Source organism: Neurospora tetrasperma (genome assembly GCF_000213175.1).
Source record: "Neurospora tetrasperma FGSC 2508 unplaced genomic scaffold NEUTE1scaffold_2, whole genome shotgun sequence".
NCBI lineage: Eukaryota > Fungi > Ascomycota > Sordariomycetes > Sordariales > Sordariaceae > Neurospora > Neurospora tetrasperma.
In genome coordinates, this window is record NW_009799100.1 from 4781593 (window position 1) to 4807768 (window position 26176).

At 51.6% G+C, this 26176-nt stretch overlaps 10 protein-coding genes across 10 annotated transcripts; 7 read left to right on the forward strand and 3 right to left on the reverse strand.

The window, feature by feature from the left end:
* Window positions 1-790: 790 nt before the first annotated feature.
* Window positions 791-1560, forward strand: NEUTE1DRAFT_121528 (uncharacterized protein; the record flags this gene model as incomplete). Its single annotated transcript, XM_009851688.1, has 3 exons — window positions 791-1138; window positions 1370-1507; window positions 1556-1560. 3 exons carry the CDS (start codon window positions 961-963, stop codon window positions 1558-1560), a joined length of 321 nt encoding a protein of 106 aa, XP_009849990.1.
* Window positions 1561-3398: 1838 nt separating this feature from the next.
* NEUTE1DRAFT_145720 (uncharacterized protein) lies at window positions 3399-5766 on the reverse strand (the record flags this gene model as incomplete). The annotated part of the gene is made up of 4 exons (XM_009851689.1): window positions 3399-4454; window positions 4559-4714; window positions 5281-5365; window positions 5498-5766. The coding sequence occupies 4 exons, from the start codon at window positions 5764-5766 to the stop codon at window positions 3399-3401; spliced, it is 1566 nt and encodes a 521-aa protein (XP_009849991.1).
* Window positions 5767-7423: 1657 nt separating this feature from the next.
* NEUTE1DRAFT_61524 (ribosomal RNA assembly protein mis3) lies at window positions 7424-8594 on the forward strand (the record flags this gene model as incomplete). Its single annotated transcript, XM_009851690.1, has 3 exons — window positions 7424-7678; window positions 7736-8085; window positions 8152-8594. 3 exons carry the CDS (start codon window positions 7424-7426, stop codon window positions 8507-8509), a joined length of 963 nt encoding a protein of 320 aa, XP_009849992.1.
* A 560-nt stretch (window positions 8595-9154) lies between these two features.
* On the forward strand, window positions 9155-10456 carry NEUTE1DRAFT_99944 (uncharacterized protein; the record flags this gene model as incomplete). Its single annotated transcript, XM_009851691.1, has 3 exons — window positions 9155-9213; window positions 9343-10373; window positions 10440-10456. 3 exons carry the CDS (start codon window positions 9155-9157, stop codon window positions 10454-10456), a joined length of 1107 nt encoding a protein of 368 aa, XP_009849993.1.
* Window positions 10457-11697: 1241 nt separating this feature from the next.
* NEUTE1DRAFT_99945 (uncharacterized protein) lies at window positions 11698-12869 on the forward strand (the record flags this gene model as incomplete). The annotated part of the gene is made up of 4 exons (XM_009851692.1): window positions 11698-11913; window positions 12097-12126; window positions 12190-12226; window positions 12310-12869. 4 exons carry the CDS (start codon window positions 11698-11700, stop codon window positions 12867-12869), a joined length of 843 nt encoding a protein of 280 aa, XP_009849994.1.
* A 217-nt stretch (window positions 12870-13086) lies between these two features.
* Window positions 13087-14291, reverse strand: NEUTE1DRAFT_145723 (uncharacterized protein; the record flags this gene model as incomplete). The annotated part of the gene is made up of 3 exons (XM_009851693.1): window positions 13087-13493; window positions 13581-13665; window positions 13763-14291. The coding sequence occupies 3 exons, from the start codon at window positions 14289-14291 to the stop codon at window positions 13181-13183; spliced, it is 927 nt and encodes a 308-aa protein (XP_009849995.1).
* Window positions 14292-18776: 4485 nt separating this feature from the next.
* Window positions 18777-19881, forward strand: NEUTE1DRAFT_38602 (uncharacterized protein; the record flags this gene model as incomplete). The annotated part of the gene is made up of 3 exons (XM_009850458.1): window positions 18777-18919; window positions 19002-19248; window positions 19288-19881. The coding sequence occupies 3 exons, from the start codon at window positions 18777-18779 to the stop codon at window positions 19879-19881; spliced, it is 984 nt and encodes a 327-aa protein (XP_009848760.1).
* A 390-nt stretch (window positions 19882-20271) lies between these two features.
* On the reverse strand, window positions 20272-20880 carry NEUTE1DRAFT_99948 (uncharacterized protein; the record flags this gene model as incomplete). Its single annotated transcript, XM_009851694.1, has 1 exon — window positions 20272-20880. The coding sequence occupies one exon, from the start codon at window positions 20878-20880 to the stop codon at window positions 20272-20274; it is 609 nt and encodes a 202-aa protein (XP_009849996.1).
* Window positions 20881-22697: 1817 nt separating this feature from the next.
* On the forward strand, window positions 22698-24900 carry NEUTE1DRAFT_99949 (uncharacterized protein; the record flags this gene model as incomplete). Its single annotated transcript, XM_009851695.1, has 5 exons — window positions 22698-22734; window positions 23432-23495; window positions 23668-23756; window positions 23973-24086; window positions 24791-24900. 5 exons carry the CDS (start codon window positions 22698-22700, stop codon window positions 24898-24900), a joined length of 414 nt encoding a protein of 137 aa, XP_009849997.1.
* Window positions 24901-25666: 766 nt separating this feature from the next.
* NEUTE1DRAFT_40130 (uncharacterized protein) lies at window positions 25667-26050 on the forward strand (the record flags this gene model as incomplete). Its single annotated transcript, XM_009850535.1, has 1 exon — window positions 25667-26050. A coding segment is annotated over one exon (384 nt), but the record flags the coding sequence as incomplete, so codon positions are not given.
* Between the last annotated feature and the right edge of the window lie 126 nt (window positions 26051-26176).

The window sequence follows — 26176 nt, forward strand, 5'->3', positions numbered from 1 at the left end:
AAAAAATCCCCCAGATATAATCTTCCAAATGATGGCTTATCTATAGGAGAGCGGACAGGCTCCTGAGTTTTCCACTATCTATGGCCATATGTGCTTATTGTACGTAAAACAATGTCTCATATAGGGTGTTTTGGCTTGGCCTCTCTCTCTCTGAGTGTTGATGTCGGCTTGGTACGAGTTGGTTATAGATGACTTGCTTGACATGAGGAGTGAATTACTTTGGCACGAGATCTGGTCTTTGTTCTGGTTTTCGCGGTCCATTCGTGCCATGAAGGCCCAAGTTGAATGTCCGAGCCTAAGTAATAGGGTCATGGGAAGGTCAACATGATATCTGTCGGTTAGGGACTTAAAGTCATTCCCTATCCTTCAATTTACACTTCATGTGTTCTTAAGGGACTTAATGAAATTATCTACCTCGCAATAAGTGTTCCATACAGAGAAGGGCTGATGCAGTGCTTGAGTGTTTCCCAGGTTTCGAAACCGCCCTTCAATATCCTTTAGTGCTAAGAACTAAAATATATAATCCCGGAGGAGTCATAAAGGAGCCTTTGATGTCTGCGAAATCATCTCCGAGAGTAGCAACAGAGGCATATAAATACATTGCCGCTGCATTCTCACCAAGGTGTGTTAGTCCTGTCTTGCTGGCATTGCTCATGCTGCTGCGGACTTACATGTATAATATGCAACAAAAGTCCTGCACGCCTCAATATTCTGAAAGGCCCGTATCTTCTACCTTTGCCTTGTTTTTCCCCCTCTTTGGCCTCAATGATGCGTTTCTCTTTTTTACGAAGGTGAGTCTACGGACCACATAGCATTGGTCTCACCACGTTATGGATGATATATAACTTGAACTGCAGTGTCACTCCCCCGTCATCCACCTTTCGACAATCTTCTTCCCGTAACGGATGATTTCCTACAAGCACCAACTGCCACGACCTACTTCACCGACGATCATCCGTCATGTTCTGTGGTCTTCCCATACCATTCCGGTCTCGATCGGGGCACAACGCCAGCACCATGGAGCCACGGGAGAAAAACAAGCTACGAAAGAAGCAAAAGAAGGTACAACTAGCTTCGAGTGACCAGTTTCAGTATCAGGGAAAACCCCCCAAGGGCCCTGCAAGGGCATGCAACAGTAGTACGAGCCCGGAAACTGTTAGACTAGTAACCAGACCCCGCCAACAACTTCCATGGCTACTAGGACGATAGGTACTAGCAGTTACTAACAAAGGATCGCCAGATCACGCCTGAGAATGATCCGCGTCCTTCACATTCCCACTCCCGGCTCACGCCTAGAGGTACCATCGTAGAAGACGCGCCAGAAGAGCAAGATCTTCAACCTGACGACCGTTCTGCTACCGCTACCGAGGTAGAGTCCCAACAGCCCACAAAAGCTTCCACAACGCCCAACACGGGGAAACCCCGAATGACACCGAGAATAAGGAGCGTAGTAATATTGCGAAGCCGCACAGCGACCAGTCCCAGATACAGGTATCGCCATTACGTCGTGCGGCAGTCGTTACCGAGGAGTACATCCGAGCAAAGAACGACATAGTGTAGAGGCCGCCGCCATCTCAAGGGTCCCCTCTTCTGCTTCTGTCCTGAGCGTTATCCCTGAGTCCGATTGATTCCTATTCTACTGGCGACGAGCGCGAACAAAAGTTGGTAGAAACGTCCCTTCACCTGGTATCTTCAATGTTTCCAGTGTGGGAGGGTTCAAGGGCAGGGAGTGTGCGGGACAAGAAGACCAAGGAGGAGAGCTACAAAAACAGCCACAAGGACAAGACCACAAACAAGAACAAGCTATGACTTATACTCTCACGAATACGGCCCCCCGTTCTTTCCGAACCCAGGTTACTAGGATTCCACCTCGCACTTGCACTCGAGAATGACGCCTTGGAAGGTGCAAGGAGAAGAGGAGGGAGAAGCGAGCACAAAAGGAGAAAGTAAAGCAAGAGCGGAAGTGGAAGGTATCTGAAGGACGTTTTTACCTGTAAGCTCATGACGGAGTTCGGTTTTCGGTATGGTATCGTGTATGGTTTCTATCACCAGTACGCGTGGGAAGAGATGGTCGTTATCGAGTTTGCGACTGCAGAAAAGGACATGGAGATTCAAATATACGGCTTCTTATTCCCATTGCACCCTTTGCTACTACTACGTTTTGAACATGAGGAACGACTGTTCATACCTTCGATCAGCTGGCAAAAAGGTTTTTCTTAGGACGTCGTCGTCAATGTGATCATTCGTAATACGAAATAAAGACATCTTGCAATGACTTGATATGTCGGCAGAAACATTGGGGGTTGTTGAACTCGACGTAATCGATATATTCAAACAAGAATGCTACTTCCCCAACTTACAAATGGAAGCTTCCATGTCTAGATAAGAGGACAAGGAAAGATTGGAGGTAAAATAAGGGTACCTAGTAAGTAATAATGGCAGAAATGGCCGGAGAGAAAACGGTTGCAGCGCTACTAATCTTTCCGTTCAGCTGGACCCCAGGGATGTCAAGCGTGAGTTACTTCACTCCAAATGATGCAATTCTTTCTGAGGAAAAAGTGTCACACTTGACCTTTGCTTGGAATTGTCTATCAAACCATTGCCTCTCAGTCTTTGTCCATTGCCCTTTGGTTTTTTTCTGCGAACCTCCTGTCCCTTATGGCCTTGTTTATGGAATTGTTTGAAGTCAACCTTCCTTTTCCATTCCTTTTCAGTATCGTCCGTAGAGCCGGAACAACCAAAGTCAAAGTAAAGTGACGCCAACATAGGTAAGTAACTTTGCAGCTTCCCTTTAACCATGTCCCTTTTATCGGTGAAATACGTTTTTTTCATCATTCGTTCCTGACCCCTTTGGGAAGCGCCACCCACGGTAAACACCACGCAAAACGACAACAAAGGTCGAAATACCATAAAAGGCAACCTCATCCTGCCACCGCGATAGGCCGGAAAGAGGTATATTAAAGAGAAACATCAGACTAGAATGAAAATTGTTTAAACAAGGAAAATTTTCAATAAACCCATTCATCGTCAGAAAAAAAAATGGCTCCGTAGCTCCCTAACCCCGTCAGACTTGACTAACCAGCCAAACCAAGTGGTAATCATTGGCGTAATCAACAATCAATCAAGGCAATCCCAACCAAGCCATCTTTGTCCGAGCATGACCATCCCGATTCCTCTTTTTAGCTGACCACATCAACTTTTGATAGTTCAATCCAGTCATTGTCGACAACGCCAGTCAAGCACTCAGGTGATAGAATAAAAATCATTAACACGACACGCTTTCCATCCATCCGTCCATCCATCCATCCATCCAAAGCCAAGTATGTTACAGGAGACTCTTAGGCAGTAGTATCCATTGATACACCAGGAAAAAAAGCAGAGCACTGGCGGCAGGAACACTATGACTCCGCCTTGGGAGCTTCTTCCGCGGGGGCGGTGGTGGGAGGCTCAGAGGCCTCAGTCTCTGGTGCGGCAGGCTCCTCGGTGGGAGCAGACTCCGGCGCGGCGGGGGTCGGCTCGGGAACAACAGAATCGGCTTCTGGGGCTGGGGCTGGGGCTGGAGCCTCAGTGGGCTCGCTAACGGGCGCAGGCTCTGACTCCTGGGCTTCCACTTGTTCTTGGACGGGTTCGGGCGCGGGTGCCGGGGCCTGCTCAGGTGCTGCCTCGGGTGCTGGCGCAGGGGCAGGGGCGGCTTCGTCGATGGCCATAGGGGTAGGAATTGGCTGTTCTGCAGGTGCTGGCTGCTGCTGTTCCGGCTGCTGTGGCTCAACAACTTCTGCATAGGGCTCGGTCTTGACGTTTTCGTCCAGGCGGATCTTCTTGTGGCGTCCATTATCCTGAGATTCGAGAGCATCCTTGACGTCCTTGAGCTCAACCTCGAGCTCATCAAGGCGCCTCTTGAGCATATTCTCCCTCCTGTGACTTTCCTCCAGTTCCTTCTGCAGCTGCTGGTGAGCTTCGCCCATGGCATCGATCTGGGCGCGAAGCTGGGCTTCAAGCTTGCCGGGCTCTGAAGCTTGTCGAATATTCTCTTCCGTTTCGAGTTGGTGAAGGCGACCGCGGTAGAGCTCTTGGATGACCTCCAACTCGCTGACTCGGGTCTTCAGGCTGGCATTGGCGGCGAGGAGCTGCTCGTGGGTTTGTGGCATGTGCTCGCCATTCATGGGCGATGGGGCTCGGCCGGGAGAGGCAGTCGGGACGCCGAATCCGGGAATCTGTTGGGCTTGAAATTGGTACTCTAGGCTGTGATCAATGGGAATGTGCGGATTGTATACGTTGGGGGTGCCGGTACGCGAAACGGGCGAGTTATCGTCGACGGGGTGGCCATTGATGGACTTCTGGGATGCTCTTCGGGCAGCAGCGGCAGGGTTGTTGGGATCCATCATGCCTACTCCGCCGTTCATGTCGGCGGTGGCAGCTAGGTTCTGCTGCTGTTGCTGTTGTTGCTGCTGTTGCTGGGCACACACAGTTAGTTTGCCGAATGAAGTTTGCCAAGGTCAGACATATATGGACGGCTTGCCTTTTTCTGCTTGGCCAAGTCAGGACGCATGGTCTTGACGCGGTTGCGACTCTTGATGACATCGGTCTTTAGGGAGATTGGACGTGGACGGCCATGCAGCTTGAGGAAGAGACCACAGGCATTGCAGAGGACCTGGCCCATCTCGTCGCGGCGCCATAGCGGGGTTGTCGAGGTCGCGCAGTTCTGGCACGTGGGCTGTGTGGTTTCGCGATCATGGTTAGCCATTGTCGCCATGTTTGCTGCAGTTGTTGGTGGTGGTGATGGTGGTGGTGCAGCTGCGCTGTCGGATAAGAGATGGGAACCTCAATGGTATGGAGAGGGAGAGATAGAAGGCCGATTAGATGCTGGCGATAAGCCAACCTTGATAAATAAATGCGGGAAGTGGAAGCTGCTGGTGAATGAGATAGAACGTGGAGGGATGTTGATAAGAACGAAGCACGGAAATGATAAGGAAATTTTTTGACGGGGCCGCTTCCAGGTTTGGGGCGCTGCAGCCCAGTAAGTTACCACCAAAGAAGTGGGCTGTTGCGATAACAACCCGGTCGGGCCATGGAGGGGCTTAGATAAGCAGCTAAAATTCCACCAAAACCGGGCTTTTTGGCCAATGGCAATCGTTGCCATTCTCAGCAAACCCGTGGCCTTGGCTTTTCGTGACGTTGATCCATTGCCAACCGCCCGATTGTGTCGCAAGACGCGACTGGGATAATGCGATACGCGATAAGGGGGACAGATACAACAACACCAATATGGAGTAGACTTACCAAGTTGCCTCCTGGACCTGGATGCGAGCTAGCAGCTGGAGAGGTGCCTGGAGGAATCATGGGAGGAGCGGCCATGGTCATAGGTCTGCCATCCATTGCAATGTCAGCAAAAGTTGGCGCATCGCGGTTACGTGTCAAGCAGAGCCACCAATGCTAATGCGCCTTGTACCACTGCTTCTTCCTCTTCATCTGTGAACCCAATTGACTGAAAACTAACCTAGGCTGTGGTGATGTGACTGTCGCCGGCGTATTGTTGTTGTTGTTGTTGTTGTTGTTGTTGTTATTGTTGTTGTTATTGTTGTTGTTGTTCGTGGTGGTAGTGGCAATGGATGCGATACCGGGCAACATATGCGACATGTTTTGAGGCGCCGAGGCCTGGGTCGACGTCGAGCTCGGTCGGGATATGGGTTCGGGTTCAAGTGTGGTCGGCGCTGGCAAGGATGGCGATGCCGCCGCGGGCTGCTGTTGCGTCGTGGGATCCTCCATTATGACGGCTTGAACCGGAGGCAGCTCCAAGTCGGTGGGTGGTGTAAATGATGTTGGATATTGCGGATGAATAAGGGGAAGAAGGCCCGGAGATCGAGTCGAAGCCAGCTTGACTTTCACGGCGGTTGAAGGCGGCGTCGGTGCCAATTGACCCACTCGTGGTGGATGCGAGCGAGACCGTGGGCCCGTGACCGGGATTGCCAACTTCGGGATCGAGACTGCGCAGGCGGAGGGAGGTGCGGGTGTGTGGTGGTCGAGGTCAACGTCCTTAGAAATGACGTCCGTGCTTATGATAGAATTCGATTTGTTTCTTTTCCTTTTCTCTTCTTCTCAAGGATAGACACCGAGAATTGCCGTCGATCTTCGCAAAGGTCACAAGAAGCAGCGATACCTGAGAGTCTTGGGGTTCGGGATAAAGACCGACGCCAGGGATAAGAAGGGAAAATCGAAGAGGGTATGATAGTGTAGAATGTCGCGGGGCCGAAGAAGAAAAAGAAGGGGAAGATGTTGCAAGGAAGGAGTCCTCAATCTTGGCGACACAAAACCGAACCTACCCCTTTCTGATGGGGAAGGTTGATGGACTTCGAAACCTCGTGCACGGAATGCTGTAATCCGTGGCGTACCACAGTGCAGATTGTGCTTGCCCGATCATGATGACCACAGCGCGCCAGGGTCGTCAGATCTTTGCAGGTTCTTATTGGGCGAACCTGGGATGATTTCTTGGTTCTTCAGCTGGAAAACCAACGACGAATGTTATCCCTTTACCGCGACTTTATCACGGCGAACCTGAAAACTGCCGCTGTTTTGTCAACTTTGTCTCGGGCGGGATTCGATGCTTCACCATCAATCACTTCAGCGTATCTTGAACACCTTGGTGAGGTTTTGCTGACGGTACAGGTGTCTCAACAATGGCCCTGCTGGGAGTATACAAATCACGTTGAAACCCCAGCAAGTCAAAACGCTCTTGTCGCCAATCCCACCATGGCATATCAAGACCTTTGGATGTCGCCAGCACATGTGATTTCTTGTTGGTGTTCCGTGCCGTGCAAGCCCCTGTCATGATAAGCTAGTATGCAGATAAGATAACATCAACAACCTGGGGAAAGAAAAAACAGCTGAAAGGAGCAGATGGCCAAGAGTACTTGGATAGACTCGTTGCGAAGTACAGCAGGACAATGATTACAGAACCAGACTTCCACCTCGCTGAGATTTGAAATAACTGAATCTGGTCATTTTCTAATTTTTGCTCCTTTTTTATGCTGTTGTCGTCCTCAATGAAAATACCAGTTTCCAAAAGTTACAACTTCCATGCAAGTGGAAGTTCCAGTTATCTGATAAGGAGCTGCCCCTGTATCTGCCAGCTGGCCGCTGATCCTGTCGCGCTTCTGCAGCCGGAACTCTACCTGCAGAAAGCGCCGAGCCCCCACTCTTGCCAGCTGCGGCAGGCTTGCGTTCCAAAAATTTCCATCCATGCAGCGCGATTCGGGCTGGCCATCTTGCCATCGAATCCCTTCAACAAGCCATTTATCAAATCCAACCACCAGACCCAAGTCGCCCGCCCTGATATCGTGACCTGTCGCACAACCTCGATCGAGACCTCTGATTATCCAGAAACATCAACAACCCACAAGAGCCCAGAGAAACACATACAGCCAAAATGCCGTCCACACACAAGAAGGAGAAGCCGTGGGATACGGACGACATCGACAAGTGGAAGGTCGACCCTTTCACCAAGGACGAATCCTCCGGCCCCTTCCTCGAGGAGTCTTCGTTTATGACCCTATTCCCCAAGTACCGCGAGCGTTATCTACGAGACTCGTGGCCTCTCATCACCAAGGCCCTCGACAAGCACGGCATCACCGCAGTTCTCGATTTGGTGGAGGGTTCCATGACAGTGAAGACGACAAGAAAGGTACGGTGGATGCGTTTGTTACCCCCTAGTCACCACTCTTTGCTTACTCACGTCCAGACATATGACCCGGCAGCTATCCTCAACGCCCGCGATCTCATCAAGCTGCTTGCCCGTTCAGTACCAGCCCCCCAGGCGATCAAGATTCTCGAAGATGGCATGGCCTGCGACATCATCAAGATTCGCAGCATGGTACGGAACAAGGAACGTTTCGTTAAGAGGCGCCAAAGAATTCTCGGACAGAACGGCACAACACTCAAGGCTCTCGAGCTTCTCACACAAACATATATCCTCGTGCACGGAAACACAGTGTCGGTAATGGGTCCTTTCAAGGGTCTGAAGGAGGTCAGGAGGGTTGTTGAGGACACCATGAACAACGTTCACCCAATTTACATGATCAAGGAGTTGATGTAAGTTTTGCGCCTTGCATGCCCTACTTGCGACGCCTAACAACAGTAACTAACAAAAGAAAACAGGATCAAGCGCGAACTCGCAAAGGACCCCGCCCTCGCCCACGAAGACTGGTCCCGTTACCTCCCCAACTTCAAGAAGCGCACGCTTTCCAAGCGCCGTGTCCCCCACGTCGTCAACGACAAGACCAAGAAGAACTACACACCCTTCCCCCCTGCGCCCGAGAAGAGCAAGGTGGATCTCCAGATCGAGTCCGGCGAGTACTTCCTCGGCAAGGAGGCCAAGCAGCGGGTGGCGGAGCAGGAGCGCGCAGAGAAGGCCAAGCAGAAGAAGGAGGAGAAGAAGCGCGAGCGCGAGAAGGAGTATGTGCCGCCCGAGGAGTTGACGGACAAGAAGGCCAAGAAGAGGAAGACGAGCGACTGAGCTGGTACGATTGGCGCAATCCAAAAAATGGGAGCAGTGGAGGTGGAAATGGAGTTGAGGAAGGTGATGAAGAGAAAGAGAAAGGATCCTGGAATCCCATGATACCCATACTTCAGCAGACGATTGAGATTTCTTCTGCTTCGGGATCCAAGGGTGATCTGGTTGCTAAATTTCACCAAAGCCTTTGTCAAATGTGTTATCGAAAAACATTATTCGTCTAGAAAAGATGATGGTTCTTGAATCTGTCGACATTTCGAAAACCAAGGCCGAAACAAAACCCGATGACGATCGCGAATAAAGCCCGATGTGGCAGATCCGCACCACAACCGGGCTGCTCCACCCCGGCGGATCGCAAACCAGGGGCATCACAACGCGAGCCGAGGCAGTTGCATCATTGGAGCGGGATCCGGCAACGAATGCGGGGGAGAGTGGGGGCGGCCATTGGTCGGTGGCAGGGTTCGGGGGAGAGGCTCAATGACAGAGTGACAACACCCCTTTCCCCGGGTCCAATTCATAACAAATCTTTTCGATGTCGCAACTGATTCAGACTTGATGCCCCTTTCCTTCTTTCACTTCTTAAAGTTACCTTGACACTCATCCAGTGAATTGGTCTCCCCAACAAACAATAAATAACACAACACCAAGATGCCTCTCCAACTCACCGTCAAGAAAATCGACGGTAAACCCGGCCAGGTTTACTACCCGTAAGTGTTTTGTTTCTCCCTCTTACATTCACCTCACCTTTCTTTTCCCCCATACATATCCCCATTACCACCAACCAACTCACTCCCACCATTCTCCCCGCATCACTAACCCTCGGCCTCCCCCTCTAGCCTCCAACTAAACACCATCCCCAAACCGACCCCCGGTCCCGGCGAGCTTCTCATCCGCCTCCGGTCCTGCGCCCTCAACCACCGCGACCTCTTCATCCGCCAACACCTCTACCCCGGCATCTCCTTCGAGCAACCTTTTCTCGCCGATGGCTACGGCGTCGTCGAGTCCACTGGCCCCTCCGTCTCCCCTGCTGCTTCTCAGCTCATCGGCAAACCCGTCCTCATCACCCCCAGCCGCGGATGGATTTCCTCCCCCGACGGGCCCGACGACCCCAACCAGCCCTGGACAGTCATTGGCTCATCTCAGTTGACCGACGCCGGCACGGGGCAGGAGTACATTGTTGTTCCCGAGGTGGAGGCAGTACCCGCGCCAGAGCATTTGAGCGCTGCAGAGGGAGCCGCGCTGCCGCTCGTTGGACTAACGGGGTGGAGGGCGTTGGTGACCAAGGCGCAGGCGAAACCGGGGCAGAATATTCTCGTGACGGGGATTGGGGGTGGTGTGGCTTTGCAGATGTTGCAGTTCGCGGTGGCCATGGGGTGTAATGTCTTTGTGACGTCGGGTAACGCGGAGAAAATCGAAAAGGCGAAGAAGATGGGAGCCAAGGGGGGCGTCATTTACAAGGAAAAGGATTGGGATAAGCAGTTGATGAAACAGTTGCCGAAGGACAGGCCGTATTTGGATGCGGTGGTGGATGGTGCTGGTGGGGATGTGGTGGCGAGGAGTGTCAAGCTTTTGAAGTCGGGAGGAGTGATCAGTAGTTATGGCATGACGGTTTCGCCTAAGATGGACTGGTTGATGCAGGCGGTGCTGAAGAATGTGGAGTTGAAGGGGTCGACGATGGGGAGTAGGAAGGAGTTCGAGGACATGGTGGCGTTTGTGAGAGAGAAGGGGATCAGGCCGGTGGTGAGCAAGGTGGTGAAGGGACTGGATAATTTGGAGGGGATTGATGAGTTGTTTGACGAGATGAGGGAGGGTAAGCAGTTTGGCAAGTTGGTGGTTTTGATTGATGCGAAGGAGGACCAGGACAAGAGTAAGTTGTGAACATTTCTGGCGCTGGGGAGAATGATGTGAGGAGGTTATAACTGATCATACCTAGTCTCAGTAGAGCATTGAAAGCATTGAGAAAAAGGAGCGATATCTTCCAATGTCTATAATCATCGAGCAAAAGGAGGACGCACGAACGATGTATTCTGACAACTTACATATAATATGAAAATAGGACACCAACAAAAAAAAGGAAAGAAAAATGCGAAAGGAAAAAAGAACGAAAAGAAGACCCATCTCACCAGAACACCTCCCATTTGGACGAGCTGGGAATCGAACCCAGGACCTTTCGCATACAGGTGAGTATGCTAAGCGAACGCTCTACCAACTGAGCCACACGCCCTTATTTGTGATGATGGTTATCATATGTTGGAGATGCGGCTCGGCTGAAGGGTTGATTACAGGAGTGTGGTTGGTGGTAAATATTGATGTTCGGAAGGGAGAGAGATTGGGGTTAGGGGTTTGGGTATGTACCCGATTATCGCGGTTACAACGGAAGGGTGCATGACGTGGATTGTTGCTAGTGGATAAATTTGATTTATTGGAAGTTGCAAGTTCGTTGGACTTTGGAAAGTTGCGCAGTGATTGAATTATCGCCGAGTGTCTGGGAAGTGGTGCGGCTTGTGGTCGTATTGGTGAGGTTTGCTTCTTCGATCTTTACCGGGACTGAGGGTTTCAAACTGGTGGTCACTGCATCGTTTGTTTTTGTGGATCAAGCTCTGAGGGAGACCTGGTGGGCTGCCTTTGGCGTTTTCATCATTTATGTGCAAATACAAATGGGGGAGGAATGTGCAAAGGGGTGCAGAATGGAATCTATTCGGGAACGGGTGTTGGTTTGATGAACCAACACTTTCCTTGTTCGGGGCCTCCTGGGCGGGTGCCTTGCAGTCGGCCAAACGCAAGCGAAATGGTCAGACAAAAACAAAATAGGAAGGTATCCGATGTGTTGTGGTACCGGTGTGAGTCTTCCCGCCGTTTATGTTGGCACTTGGAGGGAATAGCAGGTACGATGCGGCAGGCGTTTGGCTTCTATATGAAGTCTTCCTGATCCTGGCCAGTTTTGCGCCATCTGTCTTCTTCCACTATCTGTTATTCTTCGCCACCGTTTTTGTTCCCGGTTTACCGCTCAACATCTGTAAAGCCATTCATTCTTTATTTTTGGTCGCCTGAGCATCAAAACCTTTCTCTCGATCACGTCCTCTCCACAGTCTTGACATCAACGACAATATTTCGACCATTCTTGCCCGACTTCGCTTATCAGAAACTGATTTTACGCATCGCCTCGTTCTCCTCGCGAGCCCAAAGAAGCCATGCCGTTCAAGGAGCGTTCATCCCCCCCCGACTGGCATCCATTGGATGACACCGAAGATTGGTCCGTGGAGGCGCTGTGCGGACTCAGGGCGGTGTGCAGGATGCTCGACATTGAACTTCATGTCGAGGAGGATATACCAAAAGATTCGGTCGAACTTCTGAATGACCTGATGAAACACTTCGGTCTGCCCTACCGGGATGTGAATTCGTGTTGGGTACACCACATGAAGAACCACAACCACTACGACGAATACCTGAGTGAAGCAAAGAAATACAACTATACTCTGCTGGGCGCCGAAAGATTGGGAACAATTGCCGATCCATCGTGCTTGACGCTTTTTTGGCTCGGGCCTCCGGCGGAGAGCAAGGGTAGAATGGGCGTACGCATTGGTTTGAAGGGCTGTAGTTGTATGTGTCGCTTCTTTCAGGTGAGTCTCTGCCATGATCTATCCTTTTTGATCAGACATTCTGACTAGATGTGCCAATTATAGGGCCAACGTATGTACGATTACTGCGAACATATTATATGTGAGTCCCCCCCCACCAAGTCGGAGATGCGAGCGAACATCCTGTCGCAGAAAAACCTGGCACTCACATGTTTAGCTGAGCAGATGTCCTTCGCTTTATCCTCAATTGTCCCAAAGAACTTCCCTTCCGTGATGCCTTCACTCGACTGGAATACGATAGCATTTTCGCCCATTCTTACCCAGCTCAGGCCCTCCGGAACGCCAAATCTCCCAATGAAGACTGGCGCAAAGTCCTAGACAGAATCCCACGCGAAGCCGAAGTGATCATCTATGCCCCCAAAGAAGACGAACTGCTGGTCTGCGTCAACTGCTTCCGGTCGATAAACGGCGGCAATTGCGCTCAGCCCTGCCTTGGCTGTGGAAACTTGATCCATCAAGACTGTCGCAAAAAGGATACGCCTACGCTCGACTTCTTACAATTGCGACATCCCAAGCCTGATGCGAAAAAATGCGCCGTGTGTCAGGAAAAGCAGAGTTGGGAAAAGTGGACTGAGTCACAAGGACCGCCACTGTCAGGGGTCTACGAATCAAGCGAAGAGGAGGAGATGAAGGATGAGTCTCTTAAACCGAAATTAGTGAGAATAAAATACCTGAAAAACGGAAAATGTTATAAATTTGAGCCGAAGGAAGAAAGTTCGACATGAGCACCAACCGCGAAACGGGATAAGGGATGACAATAAGCGGATATAACATGGCTGGTTTTGGTATTTGGGCATTTTCATTTCCTGTCACACTTCATCAGCGAAACAAGCTACAGTTTAAAAGACAGCCAGGCTTCTCCAGGCGCGCCACCGGTATGTAACAAGCACTTTCCCGACTGTTTCAGAAATCTCGTCCCATGCATGTGACTCTCGGCACTTAGAGCGTTCCTCTAGACGCGCAAAGATGTTTCTTTCGTTCTGACTCGACCACCTACAAACGTGCAGGTAGTCAACCAAGACGGAGCTTCAGCGTCTCATAACTTCCACCCTCCCGGCATCCTCAAAGGCACCTTCAGCATCCCATCCCTTGGCATCCTCCCCGCCCGTACGTTAACCTGTAGCGCCTGGTGCAAGAGTTTCGGCTCCGCCAGTCCCGAGTCGCGCTCCTGTCTCCAGTTGACGAACTGGTCTTTTGTTGTTCCCTCTTTCAGGTGCTTGTTTAGCAGCTTTTGGTCAGCTACGGTGGTGTATGGCTGAGGAGAGCGGGAGTCGGCGGAAGGGTAGTCATGGCCTGTGTAGATCCTGTATTGGGCGGGTAGGGAGAAGAGGGTTTGGACTGAGTTGTATCTGTGGGGAGGGAAGGGGTTTGTTAGTTTAGAGGTAGTGTCAGTGGTTGATATTAAAGATCGTGAGGAGAAAAAAAAAGGAACTTACAGTGCGTGTGCATTGCCCCCAGGAAAGTCGCACCGCGCGGACCCAATTTCAGGATCAAAGAGGGAATCGCCGCAGAAGATATTCGCTGTCCGTTTTTGTTGTTTTTGGGTCAGCATCAACCACCCCTATCCAAGTACACACCCAAAAAAGATTTTTTTAAAAAAAAAAAAAAAAAAACTTACATCCAACCATATACCCAACATGATCCGGCGTATGCCCCGGCAAATGCTTCACCTTGACTTTCAAGTCACCCACACGAAACTCCTCGTCATCCTCAAACACCCTGTCAAACACCCCATCCCATTCTTCCCTGGGAATCCCGTACCTCTCCGCAAACCTTTCTTGGACTTGCACGATCCTTTTGCCTATGCAAATCTCGGGCTTGATTCCCCCGTTTTTCTTTTCCTCCTCCTCAGCATCATTACTAGCCAGTTGGGTTTGCAGATAACGGGAAGCAGTGAGGTGGTCGGCGTGCACGTGAGTTTCGAGGATTTTCACAGTCTTGTAGTTGTGGGAACGGATGAGAGAGAGTAGGGAGTCGGCGGTGGTGGTGGAGATACGGGAGGTGGCGGGGTCGAAGTCGAGGACGGAGTCAATTACCACGGCGTGGAGGGTGGAGGGGCAGGCGACGAGGTAAGTGAATGTTGAGGTTGTAGAGTCGAAGAGGGGGTGGATTAGGGGTTCGAGGTCTTGAGGAGTTGGTGAGGACATTTTTGGATGGATGAGTGGGTGGGTGGGTTGGAGTGTGATGGATGGAGATGTTGCCTGTGTGTGGTGATTGTGTGGTTATCGATTCTCTTGGTGAGTGACTTGGAGGATTGGTGAACTATTGCACGGGTTTCTTTATAACGTTTGAGGACGGACGGTTGGGTCAAGAGGTAGCAGTTTTCAGTCCCCGGACGTCATTGATCTCGTGTCAGATGTTGTTGGCTTTTTTGGTGGCGTATACATGATCGAGAATGTGGTCGCCGACTGCTGGACTTGCTTGTAAGGGGCTCGTTCATGCCAGGCCAGATTCGAGAACAAGACCGTTTTGGAATTAGGTTCACCCCAATTGTGATGTCAGTCTTCCGATCGGACAAACACCTTGTGTCAATCGCCGTTAGGTCACTGAACCCGTCGGCAGGGACAATGGCCGGATAGACTTTCATGCACGGCGGTCGGGCCCGGATCTCGGAGGCACGGGGCGGGACGGGTCTTGGTAGTTGGCCACTCCATCACGTTCCCGGAAGTCGGTCCCTGAAGGTCTGGTCCTTTGACGGGGACTTCGTTTATCCGCCGGACGGTGCATGCTTATACTGATTCCCGATACCCTTGACTGCTTTTGTCAGTAAGGGGTCTTTTCAATGATTGGACAATTCTGTAAGGGGCGACAACAAAGTGGTCGCCGACCTGTATCATGCTAATCATACACGGCATAAGGGGATCGACAACGCATGGGTGGCGTGAACCAGTCGATTTCCATCTCTGGCTGGTTCGATAGACCGGGTCAACACGTGTGAGTCCACAACCAGAAGAATGGGTCACAAAACCGTTGACAAGAGGTCGCCGTCCATATCGTCCAATCCGGGGTAGCGTCGGGGTCCACCAGTCCAGCATGGCATGAGCCACTAGACTAGACACTCGGCGATGATGCACGCTGTCGGCGTTCTTGGGTGAACTCGTATTGAACACCGAACACATCGGCGAGTCGGGGATCTTTTCGAAATACACTACAATAACCAGATGAGAGGGTACGTACTTGAAGTGGTCGCCGACCACTACCTTGCCTATATTTGACAGCACGAGGTAATACGCGGGTAAATCGGTTTACAAGATCGAGAATGCCATGTAGTAGACCTCCGGTGTTCATCTGGAACTCTAGTTCCCATGGAGAAATACGAAACAGGGTCGGCATGGCAATGTCCCTTGACACTTCGCCTAACAGGTCGCCGTCCAGGCTACCCCGTCAAGGGCGATATGATTAGTTGTCGGCCAACATGAGCCGTAGTGCCACTCGGCGAGGATATACGCTGTCGACGTTTATGGGTCTAGAGTAGGTACCTTATCCCGTCCTATCGGTGAATAGGGAGATCTCCTTTGTCATAGATAACCATGTAAGGGCATAGAAAGTGGTCGCCGACTGCCTCTTGCTCATGATTAGTGGCATAAAGCATAGATTGGCCGGCGTTCATCTAAAACTCGAGGACCACTAGACCACTATCCAGCCGGATTAACACGTAGGTGTCCACCAGGGAGGGAAAAGCGGTTTTATAGCACTGATTGAACAGGTCGCCGCGGACTTTTCCCCGTAACGGTTCGACGATCCACGCCGTCCAGTCCGGGGTAGCCGCGGGGACCACTCTAGCATGAGCCCAATTGGCACTCCGCGAGATTCCACCTTTCTTGTAAGCTTGTGTGGATCCGTTCATGCTGGTTGACGACCTCATCGGTAACCAAAGATCCTCCCCGTGATAGGTTGATGCCATGAGACTTCCCCGGAGCTGTCGAAAGTGCCTGGCCCGAATATATCCTATTCAAGTTTGGATGCGTCGGTAGGTCAACTCGTCGGCGAGTCGGTGACCTCCTTGACGGACGTTACCGCAACCTCATGGGTCTTCCCCGGACCTGTCAGACCGTCAAAGCTTTGATGAGCAGTTTGTGCCTGGTCCATCACATCAGAGTGCCCGAGCTCAAACCTCGCCTGAAGCTCAGTCACCACTGGCCTTTGGTTGTCAAGCCTAGCTCGTCGTCGCCGTCGTCGTGGGAATGACTTCGTCGCGACTGACAAATCTCTGAATAAGTGCCAAGCAAGCTCATCGCATCGCCGCCACCACTCTCTCGACCCGTCATGTAGCTTTCGATGACGACAGAATGGGCAGTTCAAAAGCATCGCGAAGTCGGACCATTGAAGTCGCCGTCTAAATAGGGGCCCCTGAGCGTCAACAGGTCCCCGACGAGTACCTTTGTACCTTCCCCAGATCCCCGAACAGCATCTAGATTGTCGGTAGTCAAGCAGCAGGTCGCCGTCTCCGCAGATGAGGTGCCCGAAAAGGATTTGAAGTAACGCCGTACCGACCCAAGTCCCCGAATAGCCTTGAAAAGAGGTCGCCGTCACAACCAATTGCCCGAGGAGGTGCCCGACTCCTGTTGTCTCCGTCTTGAAATCCCCGGAAACGCCATCAAACAAGATCCCCGAAACGAAGCACCCCTTTCCCAAAAGGAACAAGTCACAGAAAGTCACCGCCAACCTTCTTTCCCCGGCGAGCCAACCGATTCGTGAAATTTGTGCGACTTTTGAGCGAATGCGTACAAATCGTGCCATGGTTCCGGTGATTTCAGGGTCATGAATCTGGCCAGAGACCATGTAGGTCATAATGGACTGATGGGAAGGGTTAAACTATCCAATGAGCAAGGGGAGCGGGGTGGTTTAACCTATGGTCGTCCATGCGGCTGATTGTGATTGCGCCGTCCCGTCGCCGCCTAGAGCGCGCCCCCGGATGCAGTGTTTGTGCATGATTCCAAAGTCTAGTGTAGCCCGACAGAGAGGACGGCGACAATGTTTTGGGTTTGGGTTATCCTCGCTTCGTTCATTATTGGGGGTTGGTCAAGGAACACTGGGTTGTTGATCGGAAAGGGGTTGTTCGGCGATGTCTGAAAGAGGAGATGTTGGTTGTCGTCGTTGCCGTTGTGGAGGTTCCCGAAAGTCAGTTAGGCGGCGAAACAGGGATTGAAAGTGACACGCGGGAAACAGGGGGGTCGCCGTCGCCGTCCAGAACATTTTCCCGGGGAAATTTTTGACTTGTGATTTCTCAGCGAATCGGAATGGAACGGGCTCCACTGGGATGCCGACCCGACCAAGGCAGGTAACCACTGCGGGCAAAGTCGAGGGTTTCCGGGTTTTCAACTTCTCTCTCCTTTCAACAACATCAACCGAGATCGCCGACCACCATCCCGACGTTTCCTTCAGTGAATTTGGTGTTTGCCGTTGCCATTTCCATTTTTGCCTCGGATTATCCGCACTATGTACCGCGCCCAAGTGTTGCCATCGTTCCATTTACGCCTCATTCCAATGTTCTCCTACCCTTTTGTCCGTATGTCTCAGCCTCAACCTCTCAAAACCCAGGGAGTCGGCAATTGGCCGAGTCTCCTCTAATCACCATCTCCATCAACCATTCACACGTGCGCGCCACGAGAAGAAGAAGCAAAACCCGCCAGCCAGTCTTTGGTTATTCATAATCTTGGCGTCGCGATATCACGAGGGATATGCATCTATGTGGTTTCTATCACATATCTGGGAAATCCCGGGGGATGCCGTCGAATCCAAGTGACCTTCCAAGGCATCAAGCCAGCCACACTGACACCATCAAAGAACACTTCAAGGAAGCTGTCCCAAGACAGTGTAGATGTGGGAACACTCCATGCCCAAACGTTCGGGCAAGCTTCTCGTTCGGCAGTCCAGACCAGACAAGGGAGGACCGGAACACGGCTGGTAAACTGACCTACGACACTTGGTGCCCAGTCCCGAGACCCAGACCGATCGGAGGCTTACTGAGCACTATCAGTATCCCTGCAATCCAGCTCAATCAACTGCTAGCTCCTGTTAGGGCTCGGTTAGTCTCCCCGACACCCGCCTGGCCCGCTTAGGAGAATTACCTAATTCTGGCCCCAAATGTCACAACCACCTTGTGACCCACCGAACCCGCCCGGTGACCCAGCGCCCGATTCGCAGGGAAATCGACAAAACCGGCCTTCAAAGAAAAAACAGCGATTGCCGGCACAGGCTCACCCCTGTTAGTGCCCGTATGTAGTGCCCGTAGTGTCCGTGGTGCCCGCAATGCCCTCATCGGCGAGCACCTAGTTCTACACCCCGGCCCAGCAAAGTAAAGGGTGGACTTCCGATCGTCGCTTTCCGAGTTCCCGCATTGTTAGTGTTTGCGCTATAATGGACGCCGATACGGAGCCCTTCTTCTTTATTCCACCTTGAATGACGGGAGTGACTAGTGTCCGTTTGTGCATAAGAAAAATCTCGCGCCTTTCTTCTTTTTTTCCCTTTCCAGTTTTTGTTCTCTTCTCTTGTTGGTTCAAGCTCCATTCATCAGTGTTGCTTCGCCATATTTGGAAATAATAACCAAGTTGTGAATCTCTGACCAACCAGCCAGCCATCTTATACACTCACTTGAGTGTCATACACACACGAAACAAACAAAACACAACATGAACACACTCGTTACGGGCGCCGCTTTCGGCGCGGCCCTTACGGTCTCGGGCGTCTACCAGCCCTCCGTCATCGTTTCTCAACTCAAGTTTGAGAACTGGCACATGATCCAAGCTTTCCTCACTGCGGCCGCCAGCTCTGCGTACGTTCCCTTCCTTTCCATCCAACCCATCTTTTCCAAATCACCTCCGCTAACCAAACACTACTTGCTCTTCATAATATAGCGCCCTAGTCCACCTCCTCCAAACCCTCTCCCCCACCACCTTCCCCCTCCCCCCACGCTCCTACTCCTCCATCTCCCTCTTCTCCCGCTACGACGGCAACCTCCTCGGCGGCATCCTTCTCGGCACCGGCATGATGCTCTCGGGCGCCTGCCCCGGCACCGTCCTCGCCCAAATCGGCACCGGCGTCCGTTCGGGTTTCTACGCTCTCGAAGGCGGCATCATCGGCGGCATTGTCTTTACCGGCTTTGTGGGGCCCTGGATCGCCAAGCGTAACGCGGCTGCCAAGGCCGAAGCCGCAGCCAAGGCAAGTGGAAACGGAGAGGAAAGCAAGGAGCTGACCAAGACTGTCTATGAGAATCTGGGTGTATCGAGGTCGAGTGTTTTGGTGGCGTTTGAGGCAATTTGCGCGAGCGTGGTGGTTTCTACTGCGTTGTGGACGAGCGTGGGGCCCGAGGCCAAGATCTCGCCTGTTGTGGGTGGATTGTGCATTGCTGGTGCGCAACTGCTGAGTTTGTTGCTCAGGAAGAACTTGGTGGGCACTTCGACAAGTTTTGAGGAGGTGGGCGACTGGTTCTGGGGTATCTTCAAGGGCAAGACGCTGCCGCAGAGGTATAACAACTTGTTGTTTGTCAGCGGCTGCGTGTTGGGTGCTAAGCTGTTGACGGTTGCGTACCCTGCTCTGGGCCAGGTCACCGAGGTCGCGGTGTCGCCTGTTGCCGCGGGATTGGGTGGTTTCCTGATGATCATCGGTTCGAGGATGGCGGGCGGTTGCACCTCTGGTCACGGTATCAGCGGCATTTCGCTCCTGTCCACGTCAAGCTTCTTGACTATTGGAGCGGCGTTTGGTGCTGGTGCGCTGCTTGGTTTGATGAGGGGCTGAGCTGGTGGTGGTATGAAAACATAATGAGAAACACCCCCTTTTTCAGAGGTTACACCGAGTACCATCGTGCATTGCACATATCAGCGATGGGATATCGGAAACAATCGATTTAGTCCTCAACATTCAGAGTTCTTGTACATATTACAGTACAGCAAGACGTCAAACTTAGCATGAGATACCCGCCTTCATATGGAATACCATTATATCACAGAACACCAGAAACTAACTTCTTCGACATGACGTTTCTTTCCTCCATCTTTGAACTAGACATCTCCCATGGAAGATCGAAGACCTGCTGTTGCCAGGTAAGCAGATGTCAAGACAAAAACATGAAATGGCCAATCTCAACATCCCCTGTGTGTCCTACAGCCCCTACTCGCAGCCCTGATTTCAAAGCAAGCTGATAACCACCGGCTCAGACTTCACTTTCTTCGTTTTCTCGACCTTGATGATCTTCACTGGGGATTCCATTTCCTCTTTGAGGACGGCAGCCTTGTCTTCATGTTTCGTGTGCGCATCTTCTGACTTCACAGTCTTCTTCACCGCCATGATCAGCTTGTTTCTTCTGTACTTTGCACCCTTTCTCCCAATCTTTCCCGCGAGCCTTTCGTAACGAAGGGACGACATAACACGATTGGCCGGCTTTCGACGGAGTTGACATCGGAGCCTGCGAACGTTCTGCTTCAACTTGCGAACCTTCTGCCTTGTTGCACTTGAGATGGTGTCGTCAGCGGTTGCTGGCTGGTCTCTGGGCATCCGTGGCTCTTTTTTCACTTCCATAGGAACCAATTCGGCCTTCACCTCAGAGTTGCTTGGGTTCCAAGGACAATTTGGGCAGCACAGGGGGCATCCAGTGTCTCCTTCGCAGGCTTCTCGACATGCACGATAGATGTTCTTGCATTTTTGGTGCGCAACACGGCCGCAGACTTGGCATTGATCAACACCACGGCTGGCCTTGGCTTCCGTGAAACAGAGCTGGCAGTCCTTGTCGGAAATCATGTTGATGTCTTGAGCTCTCACAAACTTCTGGGGTTTGAAGGCAGGCGGCGCATTGGCAAAATATTCCCTTAACTCAAATACGTCAAGGTAAAATTCATGGTGCAGGCGCCTAGGGCACTTCACGACGTGGAGTTCCAGATCTGGGTATGTCCAAAAGTCAGTAATCATTTAGTCTGAGATAGGTTACATAGGAGCACTGACAGAGTATATGTCTGCAAGTTTCACCTAGCGGCCCAACCTGAAACTGTTGAGTGTTCAAGTTAGCTCTCTCTGTCCAATGTAAACTTTTTTCCTCAGCACGGTGACTTACTTTGTGATTACAGTTACACCTCCTTTCTTTCCCCAATCTGACAACAGCGTCGGATAATTCGATCACCATCACTGACGTAAACAAGCCTAGCACGACATGTTCCTCGACTCGAATCACTTGGAAGATTTGCCTCTTTGTATGAACAAGCACTGATTCGAGAGCCTTCTTCCAGGCCTCCTCGCCTGCAAAAGAACGATGACCTGAGCCCTTTACTCGTGGAAAGGTTACCCATTCCACTTCGCAACTTTTCAACGCATTCAGCAACCGATGAGCGTCTCCTTCTCTCTTCACCTGACCATCGAGGCCACGCAGCTTGCATTGCTTCCAAAGGGTGAACTCATCGTGGAATTCCCACTTCGTGTCGTCAGGCAGCCGTTCCGCAGGGTCGACATCCTGCAACCATGGAAGCGACATTGTCGAGCCAGGTCTGAAGTTGCAGGTAAGCGAAACGTGACGGGGTCAGCGGAAGCTCCGAGTGGTACGCGCATCAAAGCTGTGGGAAGGGTGTAGGTGCTTCGGAGCAGCGAAGGAGTTGAAAGACACTTGCAGAGGGAATTGCAAGACGGCCGACAGAGAAAGATAATAAAGAGAGTCCGCCGCAAAATGGGGGAGTCGGCTGTGAGAGAACTGAACTGAGCGAGACTGACTTCAGAAGAAGAATTTTCTTCATACCGGATGGGTGCACAATTCTCAACAGTTTCCATCTGTCTCGGTGAAATTGGGTCAATGGCAGAGGAAGGCGCAGGCCACGAGCGGGGATGCCTGACGATAATTGAGACCTGATTCTGTCGTAGAGGCACCTTCTCATTGGAGGGCAGGTGCGAGCAAGCATTGGATCCAGTTCTGTTCCATACTAATATTTCGTCATAGTAGTCTCAGAAGGAAGGTGCAGTAGGTGGTGTTGACCGATAACGGAAATTGGTAGAGCGGTGGATCGGATCAATTTCATCTGAAAGGGAAAGACTGGAGGGACTTATCGCGTTATCCCGGCACGACAGAGCAGTCACTGGCGAGTCGTCGGTTCCTTTCTCATCGGTACCTTCCATGGACGGATTCATGGGAGCCCCATTAACCCTCCGCAATCGGGAATCGTGGGATCTACAACAGGACTTCCTGTTTGTAGAGCTAACCCAATCCATCATTCATGCCTTCCCCCCGGCATAATCCTCACATCTCTGCTCGCTCTCATCCCCTCACCACATCCCACACGCCCAATCTCCCATTGAGATGGACCTCATACCTCCAAAGCATGTATCTCTCCCCAACCATGACACACAATCAACGGCGGGCTATGCTCCGCAGGCACTTAGGTCTCACATTAAACACATTGTTGATATTCACACATCCCTCGTCAGCGTTACCATTGTCGCCGAGCAGGATCGAGCCGAGCCGGGTGTCCGTGTAACCGTCGCCGTTTCCGGTCTTTTGCTCCATTGTTGGTTCCGTGGCTGAAGTAGACCGAGTTGGTGTTGTCGTCAATCGTGACGTTGCCGAGACCGAACTGGACATGGGCATAGCTGCCATTTTTGCTGTACAGCAAGCTAGTGAATGGCAACAATGACGGCCAGGAAGGGTTGGAGTTGGCTGATTGCATTTCAAATCAAGGAATAATCCAAGGGAGTAAGGAAGACCGCGGCGGGTGTAAATACCGCGCAGTGTCCTTGTACTTGTTTGCCTTGTGGGCTTGGTCAGCGTATAAGCGGAAGCGAGAGAGGCTCAGGCCCGGAGGGTGACGAGAAGTGAGAAGTACATATTTGCTAGGCGGTTGAACTCGTGACAACCATTATGGTGAAGGTGGTGTTGCTGTCGTTGTTGGTAGGTAATTGTGATTCGGGATGAAGAGTGAGAACAGTCAGTGTTGGGTGGGGCATAAGGTCGGAATACCCGCTTCCCCCTTTCAGGCAAAAGAGTTCAGCCTCTGTCATCAACGCTCCGATGTCAGAAAATACGCTGAGTGGGAAAAGGGTTCGGTACGTAAAGGTTATTGAGACAAGTGCCAGTCGAGCATAAGTAGCCTCGTGACGTTCAGACATAGTTTCAGCTCGGTAGGTTCCGAGAGAGTCTGGATCTCTTGTGAGGTGGCTGTTCACGGAAGTTGGGCCTACAGAGTTCGATCAACTAGTGGTGAACGTATTTTTCCAGGCTATCATGTCCACTTCTATCTGGCAGAAATCAAAATCGATACCAAATCTTACGAGCAATGATGACCCCTTTTCGAAGTGACCTCTACTGAAGACATAGTTTGTAGCGCGTGTAGCCTCTTCCGACTTGCCAATCTGATACCCGTCCTCAGCGATCTTCGCAGGCAGGCCGCTAGTGTATCAAAGGGTCTTGTATGGAAACGCCTCCGGAAAGCTTGCGGCGGGATGCATGAAAACTTCGGCGGACAATATGCTTCGGTCAAGTGGCATGACAGAAGATGGCTGAATAGATGGGCGAAGAAGACCCCTTGGCGGCGATAGTTCCTCACTGCCGAGACGCCCAACCTTTATCTTGACGATAGACCCTGAGATTGAGGACCTGGACTTTGGAGTACTCCGATCTCAGAACGTGTTTTACATAAGTAGTACATGGGCAAAGATCTGTCTCTTTGGATTATTATTACTCACCTCGGCGCGTGTTGTCCCTCCTCCCTTTTGACTGACACCTGATCGAGGAGAATGAATTTCTCACACACGCCTTTTTCCGAGCTACCCATAGCGAGAGATTACACACCTGCATCTACAGAACCTGCACCGGCGATGTTGTTGATAAACGTTGTCAATTTTTCTCTCTCATCGAGCGGTGAACATTGCTGCGAAGCTGTATTCTTGTGGGGATCGCGACCCCGACTATTTCTTCGGATTACCAGCGCAGCTCACATCTTACCACGAAAGAGAGTTGGAACTTTATTTTTGTGAAAGGAGCAGCCCGAAGAAGGTTGGCAGTCGGGACGACTGCTCAAATGGGCAAGCCCAACAGGCAAGCCCAACAGGGCGCTCAACTGCCCACGCGTCTGGGTATAAAACCCGACGCTGGAAACCTCCAACAGTAGTTAGAACGAGAGAAGACAATACCATCAGATCATCCACATGTCCACGGCCCATTTCATCTCGTAATGGTGCCCAATAATCACTTGATTTGAACTGTCACTATACTATACCATTGGATTTCTTCTTGGAATCCATTTCTATTCATTTCGTTGATCGCGCTTCGCCCGGCCGCTGCACCTTGCCCGGCAAGCTGCATGCCGGTTCCCGGACCGCCTTCATCCGACCACCCCCCCGATCAACTACCCATCGCACAGACACCGATCGCCCCTCCTCAAGTCACGACGGCCATCTCGAGTCCTTTCGCAATCGAACCAAACGCATTCGAAATTCAACCAATCGCCAACGCGCCCATCCAAAAGCGCACAGCTGGCATTCCCGCCGAGGGTTCAACCAAAAGGCAAAAGAAGCGGGAGATATTTCAAGAGCAGCTTGACGCAGCCATCGCAAAGCTCGACGACGCGATGAAAAGAATCGACATATTGACGGCCAAGGCCAACCAGCACGATGCGCTGACTGTGAGGTGCGACGCGCTTGAAGGCTTCATCATCAGAAGACCGCGCTAGCCAAGGTATCCGCGACCATTGCCGAATCATCCAACATGGCAACGTTGCGCGGAGGACCTCGCAGTCGCACCTGACTTTACGGCCATACTATCTCGGCAAGATCCCCCGACTATAGATAAAAGGCTCCCCACTCTCCATCATCTGCCGGGCCGGGGGGAAAGGAGCGCTGTGAAAGGTTACACATTGGTGGTCGAGGCTTTTGGTCAGGTATTTCAAGATGGTTTCTTATTTTTTAATCTTTTTTTTTTTTTAGTTAGAATCCTTCTTCCCCAGATCAACCACGCTCTCGCTTCAACGAACCCTCACATAAGCACCATGAACTGGCTGCAGCATCTGAGAACTGGCAAGCAAATCGGTTCCCTTGGTGTAATTGAACGTTTCCAAGCTTACGAGCGCTCCGCCCTCGTAATCTTCTGGAAATGTGATGGGCCAGTTTGGCGTTAGCTTAGATCGTAGAGGCATATGCAAAGAGATCGGTGACGTGGTTGACGAGTGGGATGGCCGATACGATGATGAGGGCGTGTTTCGGTACTTCTAGTAGGGAAATCCATCGGAATGTCACCGAGTGTCGGTTACGTAGAAATTGCGCTTCGTCACAAATTACCCGGAAAAACATGGAGTCCTTTGCCCTAGTCATCTCAGAGACGTTGGCGTGACCCTCAGCCTTGAGGGTGGCACACGCCACTGCGAGCTGCTGAGCAGCAGTACGCGCCGCCTGGGCGCGGCGGACGGCAGGTGATTAAGCAAGATAGACGTTAGGTTGGTATGACATTGATTGATGATCCAGTCAACCTTGACAGAGGTTGACGGGACGAGCACTCTTATATGACAAGCCGTGCGCTCTGCTGAGTGATGTGTACTTGGTGTACTCGGCGCCACACGCGAGTGGCCGCTGGCTCTGCAAGTCGCCGCAGCGGCCCACGACCCGGTCGAGGATTGTGTTTGCATCGCATATTGTTGACATTGACAGCACCCAAGAGAAATTGCTTGAGTTGAAGGCATTTGAGACGAAGTTGATACCTCCCTTCCCGGACTACATTTACGACTACATCAGTAACCTGGCTAGTAGCGAGGACAAGAACGGAGACTGGAAGTCTTTACTATCCAAACTCACTGCCAAATACGGGGTGTACGACGAGATCAAGTTTTTCGATTCTTCCCTGGAAAACCACTTCAATGAGATGATTTACAACGAATCGGAGAACGGTTCTCCTGAACCCGAGGAAGACATCGCAGAAGCTGATGAAGTTAAGGTTGGAATTTGAGCTCCCTGGGTTCTTATTGTCGGGTCACACTCCGGTTCCTGTGTTCTGTGGTGGTTCAGCTGGTTGCTGATTCAGGAGGCCTGTATAGTGCTCGCCTCGTGGAAAGCTTGAACGGGAAGCTTGGTG